At 36.7% G+C, this 14845-nt stretch overlaps 1 protein-coding gene across 1 annotated transcript; it reads right to left on the reverse strand.

Annotated features, from left to right (window-relative positions):
- Nucleotides 1-6328: 6328 nt before the first annotated feature.
- On the reverse strand, nt 6329-7327 carry LOC145667495 (zinc finger MYM-type protein 1-like). Its single transcript, XM_081734971.1, has one exon. It carries the CDS (start codon nt 7325-7327, stop codon nt 6329-6331), a length of 999 nt encoding a protein of 332 aa, XP_081591097.1.
- Nucleotides 7328-14845: the final 7518 nt, after the last annotated feature.

Consider the following 14845-nt stretch of genomic DNA (forward strand, 5'->3'; position numbering starts at 1 on the left):
GCATTTCAGCTAATTCCAATTCAGTACAGTGGCGAATATTTGCTGTTTTTCTAGAGGCGTGGCCGATATTACCCCAAATGAATTTAAACCAGTAAATATAGTTCCACAAATTTCCCAACATTCCTTGATCATTTGCCACAAACCGCATGAAAATCGAACTTCAGTTAGAAATTCTAGACCCAAATGAAATCCGTGAGTTTTAAAAGAATCACCTTGTATATGTTCTATGATATACTATAGGAAAGGTGTTTTTGGTTGTTCCTATAACTATTCTCTGAACTTATAGTTGTAATTGTTTTATTTCTGACAAAATGTGTCAGCTTCGTTGTGTGATTAAAAGTAGTTTATAGTAATACCCTGCAAACGACATGCAAGAAGTATTGGACTCAAGGCATAAAAATAAATTTGCTTTTCTTGAAATAGGTAATAACATTTTATTCGTTACATTTTATGGTTTTCGTTTTCACAATATGAAGTGTCGTAAATTATTGTAAGTGGTAATATTCAATATGTATTACACCGAATCTACCTTACACCTAACTTTCCCCACACCGAGTTTTCCGTACACCGAATTTTCCTACACCGAGTTTTCTTACACCGAGTTTTCCTACACCGAATTTTCCTAGACCCTTTCTTGGCTGAAAGATGAACATCATTCAGCTGCGGATGATTTACCACGAAAAAGTTCTGGAGGCACAGGAAATAAACACGATTTCAGATTTGTTGTTAGGTGGCAAATTACAAGTTATGGAAAATGTATACTTGTATTACTAATGGCTTATTTGTGCTATTCAACTTTGTACCTAACTTTTAATAAGTCTCTTCTTTGCTTTAGGTAAACTACTTTGAATAAATATTCATAATGATTGCAATTATGCATATTTGTAACTTAAACTTAACGTGGTGTTTTAGTGATTGCACAAATTACAATTATGAGCATACTTTATGGAGATGCTCTCACATAGGGTACCCGAGCACCTTTATAAACTATGAAAAACTGATATTTCAATTTTTTTGTGAGAAATATACTGTGAACTGAGAAACCATAACCTTTTCCATATTGTACAGGGGTATTTTCCTGCGAATAGAAGTTTCTTTTGGAATGCGTTCAGAAATTAACACTTGCAAGAATACTCTCATAGTACAAGTATATTTTAGGCGCACACTAATTTTCCTCCACCTCGAAAAGCTTCAATTTCCTCACTGATAAACACTGTACCTAGGGATGGGACTTGGGTATTTACCCACTGGGTAGGTAAATAAAAATTGGGTAAATACCCGGTAAATACCAAAATTTTATTTACCTACCCAAAAAATGGTTGTTCTAAAATAGCAAAATAAAATCTTTCAGATACAAATGTGGTTAAAGAAAGATGCAAACCTGATTTATATCTGGTAACATTGCTTCGAACAATTCCTTTTCTAAGTTGAGTACTGGTACTGATTTCAGAGTTGTTGAGAGTCTGGTAACATTGCTTCGAACAATTCCTTTTCTAAGTTGAGTACTGGTACTGATTTCAGAGTTGTTGAGAGTAGACATTCCTCTTATCTTAGTTGAATTTTTTCTTTTATTCAGGGAGAGAATAACTGAAAATGGATAAAAGAATAGTAATGTTTGGAGCGCATATAATGTACGAAGTGATAAATCAGTAAACTGCAAGTACTGTGGTAAAAACTATAAACAGCAAATGTAAATGAAATGTCAGATCATGTGAATAAATGTTTTAGATGTCCTGAAAGTCTAAAAGAAAACAATTGTAAAAGATTTACAATGGAGAAGTTTGTGTGATTGTTGGCAAAATACTGGGGTTAAATTCCAAAGTTGGGCGTCCGTTTCCAGCGAAATTTTTAAAACTTACAGGAAAGATATGGATAATTTGATCGTTTGTGTGCTTGATAATATATAAGAGTATCGAAAAATCTGTTTATTTGTTATATATAAGCGGTTATAAACATGGGACTATATGGTGAGCGGAGGGAACTACTTGGCGCAAGGTAACCGAAAAGTTGCATTGTGGGAAAGAAACGAGCATTTATGTTATCAACATGACGAACGTACAAGGGCAATGAACTAGCAGTTTTAACATTTGTGAAGCAATACGTTGATAACGACCAAAATATTTTATAAGTTTGTGAAGAGCACGAATTAATGAACCTAATAATAAAATTGCAGAAAGTGTGGAAAGGAGATAACAGCGAAAAAACTTGACGAAAGCGGACGCCCAACTTCGGAATAAATGCCAAATACTGGGACAGAAGAAGTGAAAGAAAGTGAACAACCTACATCAAGTTGTAGTAACAATAAAAGCATTGATGACTCTTTAGTGGCGAGGGTGGCTGATAAAACTTTCATGCAGTTTCATATATGAAGAGTTCCTCCATCAATGTAGCCTACAAAGTTCATGTAGTAGCATTACCACTTTAATAGATACAATGGCAGCTGGTGAAAACGCAAGTAGCCTATATATGCATACCGTAACACATGTAAATTAATGAGTTAATGAGGTCACAAACACATCACATATCAAGTAACGTTTTAGGTTGAGCAATAACTGAGTAGTTTGCTGGCTTGCAGTGTCTATAAGTTTTCTCAAAGTTCAGCTAAAAATTTCAAATGGGTAAAGACAGTTAACTATTCATGTAATAAATTCAACAATTGGTTCTTTATATATGACATTGCATTTACCCTAGCCCAGTGCAAGTGTTTCCTATTAATGTACAAGTAATTTTATTTCATATAATTCAAGGTCTTGACATATGACCTTGTAAATCTAGTCAAAAAACAATGACTGAAAAGGGGTTGGTAAAACAATTTACAAGTAGTTTCAAATAGCTTATATTTTGCAAAATAATGGCCGCATGGTAAAATCAGTTAAAAAATTTAGGAACAACTTGATGCCCAGTGCAGTGATATGCAAACACAGCTGTGTGTAGAGTTACAAGATTCGAAGTATCTGAATCTTCAATGTGATGGTTGGAGTAATGTTCGTAATGAAGGAATAATCAACTTCAATATTACAAAACCCCATCCAATAATTGTTCATTTTATCAACACCAAAGATAACCATCACACTGCTGAGTGCATTAGAGATGAAGAATTTGAGGTCATTAAAAATACGACCCCAGCAAGTTCTTTGTTCTGGTGATAATGCAGTAAATATGCAGAAGGCTTTTGCTCTTGTCCAGAAAAGAATATATCCATTTGCAACTATTGTCATGTAAAACACATACGTTGAACCTTGTGAACCTTGTCTGCAGTGATACTTCGAAGTGTTCTTCAATTTCATCATTTATGGCAAATGTTGTAGACGTCATTAAAATGGTTAGAAATACTCAGGTACTGAATGCACTTTTCATGAAATTAACAATGAGAAAAACATTCACATTTCTCTTACTCTTCCATGTAAAACCCGTTGGGAAAGCTATTTACAATCTCCTGAAAGTCTGAAAGCTTCAAACGTCACTCTACAGAACCGATCTCTTCTTGAAACCACTGCAAGATATACAGCATTTATCAAAGACCACAAACAAAGCTGCTTGATGATGAGGTTTTCTGGGTGACAATCAAAAAGCCAATAGTGTTCTGGATAAATATATTAGAATCTGATGAATGTAACATACATCGAGTTTTTCCTGCTGTCAAAGAAATCGAAAAGCAACTAAAAAAGGCTATTCGCGAATGCCCGTTGTCCAAAGTAGAAGAAACAAATATTCTTAATAATTTCGAAAGCAGAAAAGCTCCAGCACTGCAACCGATTCACTTTATCGCAACATTGCTAGATCCATCATCACATGGGTTTGACTTGACTCCAGAACAATATGTCGATGGATTGGAGTTCATACACAAGTCTGCAGAGAACATGAAAGCAGATCTTGTAAATGTTATAAACGATTTCGCACATTACTAGATAAAGTAAAGTTTGTCAGGCAAGAAGTTCATTTGAACAACTTCTGGTGAAATGAAACCAGTAATTTGGTGGCAAATTTTGTGTGGAAGTACCCATTATCTGAAGTCGTACAGAAGATATTAACAGCATCGATATCATAAGCCGCCAAAGAAAGATCCTTTAGTACCCTCTCAAAAATTCACACTAAGTCAAGGAATAGACTGACTGCTTTCAGAGCCGGAAAAATTACGTATATAGCTTATAACTGGAAGTTGCATCACCGGGAACAGAAGCCAAAAGTATCAACACAGCGTAAAGAGATAAAAAAGACTGTTGAGTCAGAGCAGCAGAAAGACTTAGAAAATAAGTTATCGGGAGATACAAGTTCATCACTCTTGAAATGCACCATGGTAGCAAGAAAAAGGAGAACCCTTGAAGAAGACAGTGACAGTGACAGTGACACTTCTTCCGTGTGAGAGATAGATGGAGACATTACAAGCGATGATTCCATACATTCATTTTAAGTATCCGATGAATCTAATGAGTAATCTTGCTACAAATGCCATCTCATCATGAGACAACGTTTTGCCCTAATGTGTATAGAATATTTTGAGAATGTTACTAAGTCCTGAATGTTCTGTAATTCTTTTGCACTTTTATTAGCTTGATGCTGCCAATTGAGGTGTTTGAAACCAGAGAAAACTAACTAAATTTTGCCCAATTCTAAATTAAAGCATGAAATCATTTGAATTAGGCGTATGACTCTAATACCACCCAATCAGAAACTAATTAAACAAACTGACGTAACCGTCATGTGAAGCCCATTATCCAATGGCATTTTATCTATTTTGTTTCCAAGAATGCTAATTTCTCTCAAAACATGAAAATGCAGTTACTTCATTCTGGCTTCAGACAGCTCACTTTTTATTATATTTTTATGCCTAGCTAGCAAGTGTAGTGAAGTGTGAAAGTCCTCGCATATACTCCTAGTCCTACTGTGTTCCATTTGTAGCTCTTAAAGCATGTATAATGTAACAGAATGTATATTTCAGGTCATGTCAGTTGTAATGACTTGTCGCCAATAGTCACTTACAGAATGTAAATTAGAAGAAAAGCCCGTAGCCGCGTTCCATGTACTTGTTTAGTTTCTTCACTTGTAGAAAAAATAAATGCAGTGGCGGCTCGTGAGTATATGATACGGTAGTGCCAAAACGTACATAATAAAATTGTATTTCCGTAAAAAAAAAGAAGAAGAAGAAGAAGTAATGCAAAGGCACAAATAACATCATTTTAGAATTATTTTCGTACATTGTAACATTATATATATATATATATATATATATATATATATATATATATATATATATATATATATATATATATATATATAGATAGATAGATAGATAGATAGATAGATAGATAATGAAGCTGTTTGTGCCTATATTAAACTTACTATAAACATAAAGCAAAATGAATAGTTTTTAACATACCTAGCATGTGGTGACTTCTGTTAAATATAAGATGAGAGAAGCCTAATGGGAGCGGTAAACAAAGTCCATCCGACGATTCTTCTGTTTGGCAAATAGGTCAATGACCTTCCCATTGAAATCACTTATATCGTTCACAAAACTTTTCTCACACGATAACATTCCTAAAGCACTGAGTCTTTCCTCTTTCATACTGTTCCTGAGGAAAGTCTTTATCCTCTTCAAAGCAGAAAAACATCTTTCAGCCTCAGATGTAGACATCGGCATTGTGACTAGCAATTTTAACAGCTTTACAGTTTCACTAAATGATTCACGCAAACCGTCTTCAATGAGTAGAGACAAAAGTGGAACAGCTCCAGAAATAGTTTTTAGCTCTTCCCTTTCATAGAGCACTGCAAGTTCATTCTTCAGTCTATTCTTTATTAAAACAGGATACTTGTCTACCATTTCACTAAGGTATTCGTCAGGGAAACTTACGTGATAGTTGTCAAATCCTTCAACTAGGAATAGGTTAGTAGCTATGAGATGACCAGAAAATTAAAATCTATTTTTAATTTCCACTACTATTGTGTCACACACTTCCATCGCATCTGTTTTCATGGTGTCTAGTTCTTTATTTTCAGTGCGTGGCCTTTTTGATGGAATGTTATCAAATTCCAACTCATTCCGAACTTCCTCAATTATAAGATCAATTTCCCCCCTTACTTTCTGAATGCCCATTTCGAAATTGTGAATTTGTTCCCTGACTTTAACGGGATCTGTGATTTTCTTCTGTAACTGTGAAAAAAATATCTCAACGTGAGGCGTGATTCTATGTAAAAATGTTAGCCAGAATACAAATGTACGATCTTGAAGCCTCAGTTTATATGCTCCAGCTTGTTCAATGGTACTGTGGAATTTAATATCTTTACTGTTTTCAATTGTTTCCATTACCTCAATCAGTTCTTTCTGTACTCATACACTACATTTACTCCACGCGAATGAAAGTTCCATCTGGTTTGTGATGTACGAGGCAGTCTTCTCTGTACAATAGCATCGAGGATTTTTGTTCTTTCCGTCGATTGTGAAAAAAAATGCGCATATCCCAGACAAATGTGCAAAGAAGATACGAGCATGGGGGTTTATGGATGCTGCACGAGACATTATGAGATTAAATTGATGCTCATAACAGTGGATGTAATTTGCGTTGGGATATTTATCTTTTATGATTTTTTGCACCCCATTTGTGCATCCACTCATAACCGAAGCACCATCAAAACTTTGTGCTATTAGTTTCTCTGGATTTTCGCTGAGCAAGGAATCCAGTTGGTTTAATATGCAATTTGCTATTGCACGAGCACCATGACCATCAGGATTTATAAAATTCCAGAATTTCTCTACTGGGGTTCCCCCAACCATATACCTCAGTACTAAAACTAACTGAAACTGGGTAGATATATCTGTTGTTTCATCAGCTATAATAGCAACGTAATCCACACTTCTTATTTCTTTAGCTACTTCATCATGATACACTTGTAACATACAGGAAAGCAGTTCGTTTTGTATTGCTTTTGACGTGTCTATGAACACGGATGACTGACTTAGGTGGCTTTTCAAATCTTTATCCAGTTCTGCACTGAAATCAATTAATTCTCGAAAGACACCTTTATTTGAAGAGTCCTCAGACTCATCATGCCCCCTTAATGCAAGTTCTAAAGCTCCGCAGAAACGAATGCAGTTTATAATCAAATTCAAAATGTATCTGTTTTTATTTAATTGTTCATTATGCTTAACTATGGACTGATGATATTGAAAATCCAGCCAAGCTTGGATATTTGTCTTCCCTAACAAAGACAAACTTAGTACATTGTTCAGATGTACTGCTGACTTTTCATGTTTTTTAATTTTGTCCCAAATGTGCACTAAGTCTGTGACGCCAGATTTTGTCCAGCTTGCGTCCCCCCCAAACAACATACACGGAAAACAGAATAAATATTGACTACATCACAACGACAAATCCCACTGTTTTTCAAATATATGTTCATGTTAAATTGACGCAATCTTTCCTTATTACGGATCACTTGCTTAATAGACAATTTTAAATCAGGCATTGGCCTTCCTAAATTTTTAACACTTAGTTTGTCGTCATATGATAGGGATGAAAACGGAATTTTCAGTAAATTACTTACCGCATTCACCGTAATGTATTGTCCTGGTTTCACGGAAAGTACTTATAAATAGGAAGAAAGAAGAAAACAACACTAAACTTAAATACACACCATCAAAATTTCGCAAATATATATAATTCGCAAGTTATACACACATACGCCACATTCAACACCCAAACACTTAGGCGCACAATGTGTTTTTTTCTATTACCAGGGGAAAAAGCATACCTGCGTTGACAACACAATAACGAAAAAAAACCTCCAAATCGATTTTTGGGAGGGTCAAATCCAGATGGTACATATTGATATGTAATAAGTAGCTAGTTTGGAAACACTGCAATAGAAACAAATGAATTAGGAATTATGTGTTGGAATTCCAGGCGACTGTAGCTCCGAAACAATGCCCCCTTTCCTAACGAAACAAATCTCCCGCTTCGAGCCACCTTCAATCGTGGCACAAAACGCTACTTATTTCTCCGTACTTTTCTTCTGCTCTCTAACTAACGAGCATGCGCACAAACCATTTTTAGAACAGTCGGGAGAGCAACGTAGAATTTGGCACGAACAGAGTAGAAAGATATGTACTGCTAGCGCGCGAGTAACTCTGAGCCACCGCGCAACTCAAACCAGCATCTCGTGAGCAATGATGACGTTGCAAGTAAAGTACTGTGTGTAAAATTGAGAAACGTATTTAGTAAGAGGCAAATTATATTATTTTTATTATTTTGTTGTATTATTTGTGGTAGTGTCATGGCACATTGGCTCCCCCCCCCCAGCGGCCGCCGCTGAATAAATGTAGTCGTTTTCAGAGTCATCAGTTCTTAAAAATATGCTCTGTGAAAAAAAATATCAAAACAGGAACGACCACATAACTCATATCTATTAATGAAAATAATAAATTTAATGCCTTCTGACATTTGTTGTAGCTTCTACTGGATCAACTGTTACGTTTTCATTATTTTTATGTACTGCTGAAGAACGTCTGTGTCACATATATGATTGAAAAGGTAAACAACCCTTATATTTACCCAATTTGGGTAAATACCCAAAAAATATTTACCGGTAAAAATCCCATCACTAACTATACCATTTTATATTGTAAAGGTCAGATCCACCGTTATTGTAACGGAGTGGAGCTTGAGCGATTGACCGTAGAAATTCAAACAATTTCACAGTCTTCCGTGGATCATGTGTCAGAGTTCATGACGATGGATTTTGGTGTTAGAGTAGGTCACGGTGGATGAGAGTGGTTCATGGTTGGTGGTGGGTGAGAGTGGGCCACGGTGGAAGGTGGGTCATGGTGGGTCACAGTGGGTTGTGGGTCATAGTGGGTCACGGTGGGTCATTGTGGGTCATGGTGGGTTGTGGGTCGTGGGTCAAGTTTTCATTGACCCACGCCAACTCTGTTAGTATGGCTTATGCATGCGGACAGTTTTAAGAACTGAAAGTTTTGGCCGGGCGATGCTGATAGCCGCAAGGCGGCAGGCATAAAGCTCAACTAACTTCGAAAACAAACCCAGAAAATCTATTACGTGCCACGAATTCCTTGACAAGATTCCCGCAAAAATCCACTACTATCACTACATCCGCCATCTCTGGCACAATTGGATTCAGTAGCCCATATTGAGTTGTATGTGGTGAAATTGCTTTCTGGCACATAGTACAAGAGCAGCAATATTTTCTAATTTGCTCTCGCATTTTAGGCCAATTATGTTAACTGTTAACTGTGGTACCAGTTTGGATGCGGATGGGCATCCAGGGTCATCATTATGATTTTGTGGAAGTAGTCGAACCGACACTTGTGGAATACAAATTATCCTTATCTTTCTTGCACAATCTTCCACTGAACACTACGTAAGCATGTTGTTTGCTTCTTTTGTCGTTTCGTTACTGCCGCAATCTTCTTCAGAAGACCATGCACAGGATCAGAAAATTAAACTTCTGGCAACACAAAGCAAATTAGTCTGGCGCAACACAGATTTACTATCAATATCAATCTTAGTACTACCTTGAGGTGGGTGACTTTTTATTAATGTACCTTGAGGTGGGTGACTTAATAAAATGTAGAGTATAAAACAGTATAAAATGTAGAGTTAAACAGCTTACATTTGGCCACACCCTGTATAAAATTTCTTTCCAGTGAGAGTATATTCTTTCTGTGTGCTGTTCAACATTTTGGAAGACATGTCAAATATTCTATTCTACCGATTATCGAATATTGCAAGCTAGTACAGCTCTTCTCAATACCATTAACAACTTAGTTTCTTATCCCTCAGTGCCCTGAGAGAGCGTCAGCCTGAACCTTGGGCACTTGAATTTAACATTCAAGAGAATGAAGATGAGAATAACTCCACCATGGTCGGTCCCATGTCCATGCTGAGAAAGGGGGAGGGACTCGGCCGAGCCACACGACATGTGCTGAGGGAGAGATAGGTTTCGCGAAGCACGTAAAAACACGTCACTCTCTTATATCTTGTGCCAAGAGCTAGCACCACTCTGGAGTTATCAGTGCTTATCACGTGCCTATCGGCTATTTTGTCAAGTGGACAAATAACGCATGACACTGGATCTGGGAGAGTACGTGCTACCTCATCACGCGTTCATGTTTGTAGGCTCTAGTGCCGCTCCTCCTGGCGGAGGATAGATTCCGGCTATCCTCCGAAATTGGCGACTGGGCCGTGCCTTTGGGTCCGGAGATAAGGCTACGCTGAACACCAACACGTCTGAAAAAGGGGTAGTTGGTGTGTAAAGAGGACGAATTTAACAGTGTACGTGGAGGAAGATATAGGTACTGCCCTCAAAGAGCGCAACGTGCGTGCTCTTGGATCCAGGATGAAATACCTATTCTAAGGCACACTAGTATCTGAAGAAGAACAGAGAGAATGGAGTCTCCACCAGATCACAGCCCTGTCAGAGAACCGCCGTCCCTAAATGCAATTTTCATAAAAGGGAGACAGTCAACATTAGCGATTGAGTCTGGTAACCTATGGTGTGTCTTTACCGGAAATAGAGGAAATTTCGTATTGCGTGAACGATCCAACTCAGGAGGGGTGTGATTGTCCCTCCAAATAGTGGCTTACACGAATCATTGAGTGCAGGACGTAGATTAACTACAACGTGTATGTGATATCTTAAAACAAAGATTGTGCATTCAAAGTGGGTGCTGAATCTCTTCGCACCTGATCGGAATCTGACAAAATGTGCAGTGACTGTGCACAAAATGTGTTGCGCCGTTTTTTACTGAGTGCCTGAAAAAAGTACGACTCTTCTAATCTCTTCCTGGGTAAAAATAACCAAATGAGAATATCGAAATTACTTAAGCGCTTAAATGCTAAGTATTTCAAGTTAATATGGACAAAGGGATTTTCCGATACCATTTCAGCTACGGCTACAATAAGTTATAGGTGCTAACTAGGGAAGTACATGGGGTGGTATGCGGGGATCTGCAAGTGTTATATATCGTTGGAAAGGTCACACTGAGTATACCTCACATGTGAAATATCCCACTTGAATGGGACCTGTAGGGGGCGTGGCTACCATTTGAAAATCAGAACAAGGTACGCTCCGAAACACCAGAAAACATGGACAAAATAGGAAGCTACGATGTAATTGTTTTGAGACGCGATATATATAGGTTCAAAAGGTAGCTAATACGAATCTAACATCAAATGTTATAAATCAAAATGGCGGATCCAACACGGAGGACACAGATTACAAAAAACAATCTATGGATCTAAAATTGGGTATATAGATACATTCAACGTCGCTATGAATAAACCGGATACCAAAAAATGTAAAATTCAAAATGGTGGATCCAATATGGCGGACAAAATGCAAAACACTGCTATGGAACTGAAAGAAAGTATATAAAGATTTATGTGGTCGCGGGGTACGAAAATCCAATGCTAAAAGTGCAAAATGCAATATGACGCATCCTCTATGGCGGACAAAATGTGCAAAAGTACAGAATGGACGTATATGTATCGAGACGAATCTGGGCTCCGTCTCGATTTAGAAAAGCGCATCACGGTCTCGAATTAGAGAAAAGACCGAGACAAGATCGAAACTACTCTCGATGTCAGTACCATCCCTACTACGGAGAGTAGACATATGTCATACGTATTTCTCACAAGCTTACACGCCATAATGTGAAACCGGAAAGACAGTTATGGAAGCATGACGATATTTTAAACACGCACTTTTCACTGTCACTGTTCGGATCTTCAGATGGTATCAATAGTCGCAACGTACCTTACAGACGCTATTCTCGTGAGATATTACAGATGTAAAGTATAGTCGATGTGAACTTTTCAACGATATATAACACATGCCGATCCTCGCGTATATCCCCGCGTGAGGCGGGAGAGGGAGTTGTTAGTAAAATAATTATTGTCTATGATTGCAATATGTTCTATCATAAAACTTTCATATTCGCTACAAAACCTGCCCTGCATTCTGTGCCTCAATTTCGGCATGGCTGTATAGCAAAACACGCTCCCTCTTTATTGTAAAACATCATCTGCCCCTATTTGCTCCCTTATGTACTATAGGTATTTTTCTACTATAGGTCTAAGAATAACATATGTCCGTTCTGTACATTTTTTCAATTTTGTCTTCCACATTGGATCCGTCATATTCCATTTTGCACTTTTTATATTCAATTCATACTCAGCGACCACGAAAACATCTACCCAATTTCAGTTCCATACACAGAGAAAAATCCCTTCTCCGGACAGCGGTATATTGTATAAATATACGGTGTCCTCTTGTTTACTATAGAAATCAGAACGGAGCATACGTTTTCCGTATGCTACATAGGCACTGCCCTTAGGTGTTACATAATGTCGTTGCAGGATGTCTGACATCTAACAGTTTTCCGTATATTACATTCATATACTTATGTTACCTTCGTCAGCTATATGTTATATACGTCCATTTGTATGTGAGATCCTGACCGCCTACATTATTTCATACAGAAAGTACGTATAAATGGAACACTTATACAGAAAGTATTATAAAACATGCGTTTTCAGTTATACGTCTGTTGTACGTTAAGTCCAGAAACTACAGGAATTACGCATGTAACCTATCTTTTTAAGTATGTCACCTACAATTTTTTTTCTCAGTGTAGCAGTGTTTTGCATTTTGTCCGCCATATTGGATTCGCCATTTTGATTTATAACATCTGATATTAGATTCGTATTCAGCTACCTTTCAAACCTATATATACACTGCGTCTCAAAACAATTACATCATAGCTTCCTATTTTGTCCATGTTTTCTGGTGTTTTGGAGCGTGCCTTTTTCTAATTTTCAAATGGTCGCCACGCACCCTACAGGCCCCATTGAAGCGAGATATTTCACATGTGAGGTATGCTTGGTGTGACCTTTCTAACGATATATAACACATGCAGATCCCCGCATACCACTTTATGTACTTCCGTACTAAGTTTGGATTATCATGTAATGCTATAGGCTGTTTATGCACATCAGTCAGTAGAGAGATTCAAGCATCAGAGAACAAACTTCTAGGTCTTTCGGATTGTAATGCAGCAAATGCACATTGTTACTTCCATAATTTTCTGAAATTAATTTGTGTGTTCTTGTGTCCGTCGTAATGGAGCGACTTTTTTCAACAAAAAAATTAAAGGTTCAGAAATATTAAGGCAATTAGGTACATTTTGTGTTTTTCCTATCCGACTGTTCATAACTGCGAATTCTCCTTGGTAGTACGTAAATTATAATGTTCTTTCTGGCGAACATTTTTATTATTTTCTCTAATTCGTTCAAGTAGCTTTATTATGGGAGTCAGATTTTATCTTCAAATTCATTATTGGCCCCTAAAATATATAAATACTCAAATACTTTGTAGGATTCTAGACATTCAAGAGACCTTATTACCAATTTACTAAGTCTGCGGAACTTTAGATTGATGCCTAAGTAAATCTTGGAAACAAAGTGAACTTATCTTCTATAACTATCGTATCGTACGGTAGGTACGGTATGAGAAACCTGACATACAGGAAGCGATCCCTACTAAAACGTGAAAATCTTTTCAAAAAATGTTACCGTATAGCTGTCCGAGAAAAGTAGGAATAGTATGCTAAAACACACCTATTAACTGCCCCTTCTTTGAGCAAATTTTCACCTGTGTTTTAACAACATTTCGTAAATTGTGCGTAGTAAGACATTGATTTTTGGAGAGAAGAATGTTTTCTGTTGTTCTGATCTTATGTTCGTACAATTTTGCTGCGCTGAAATCATCTTCAAACCACGGGAAATAACTCCTATATTATTTCAACTAAAGAATACAGCTGTTATTTTTAACTGTCGGTAATGAATGAGTTAATGTCAAGACGTCTTTTATCACTTGCAGGATAATCGCCAATTTCGAAATTATTGATTGTTTTTAATACTGTCTATCATTTGGCCAATGTGCATCAAGTTTAATGTAAATAAGACCACCAAGACAAAGAAGTGTTTCTAAACACAAATTTTTGTTAGTAGAAATGATAATTTTAATGCCTAATATACACAATGCACTCTAGATTGAGTCGCAAAAATTTTATTTTTAGAAAATAATTATTTGTTGAGTTGCAAACCTTACCAACTAAATCTTTAAATTTACGAAAAGGAACATAAATAAATCATTTCGGTGGTTAAAGTAAAGATTTAGCCGTGATATATGTGCATGAGATTCACAATTTTCTCTGTTTTGAGAACAGATTGTTTTGAGAATACAGTTGCTTTCTATTGAATTAGTTATGACTAATATTGTATTATTTATAGTTGTTTTTTTGTGGACGGAATTTTTGCAGCAGTCCTGATTTCTGCTGAAATAAAGTATTATGCAATGCAATGAACCATTACTTTGAGATCCCCACGATTTTGGTGTAGGTTTTCGGTCTTTGCGATTAATCTGGTTTAGTCTGGTTTTGTTTTATTTTTCCTCCTAGTACTGATATTACGTTAGATATTGTATCGAGCTTAAGATAGGGTTCTAATCACATGAACACACATCAGACGTTTCTTCGTAGACCATGCCCTTTAGCCACACGTTCACAAAGAGGTATATTCAGTTTTTGATTTTCTTAGGGTGTTAGGTACCCTACTTATCTTACAAATGAAAGTAAGCTTTTTAAAGAATTAGTCATCGAGCAAATTAAAAAAGAACTTTCATGTTTTGTTTTATTTTTTTACAAGATTATCTTTATTCATTCTCATACAGTGAACTCTGAGTTTACTCATGGTATTGCAGCTGATTGTATGCACAGTATCATTAACACGCAACAAATTTGGAAATTAACTCTAACTCAGTCCATATT

This window comes from Thermobia domestica, chromosome 13 (assembly GCF_964235325.1).
Source record: "Thermobia domestica chromosome 13, izTheDome1.hap1.1, whole genome shotgun sequence".
In the NCBI taxonomy this organism is placed as follows: Eukaryota; Metazoa; Arthropoda; class Insecta; order Zygentoma; family Lepismatidae; genus Thermobia; species Thermobia domestica.

Bases quoted from the DNA above. Each gene is read 5' to 3' on its own strand.
- LOC145667495 (XM_081734971.1), bottom strand. From the start codon at position 7,327: ATGTTGTTTGGGGGGGACGCAAGCTGGACAAAATCTGGCGTCACAGAC.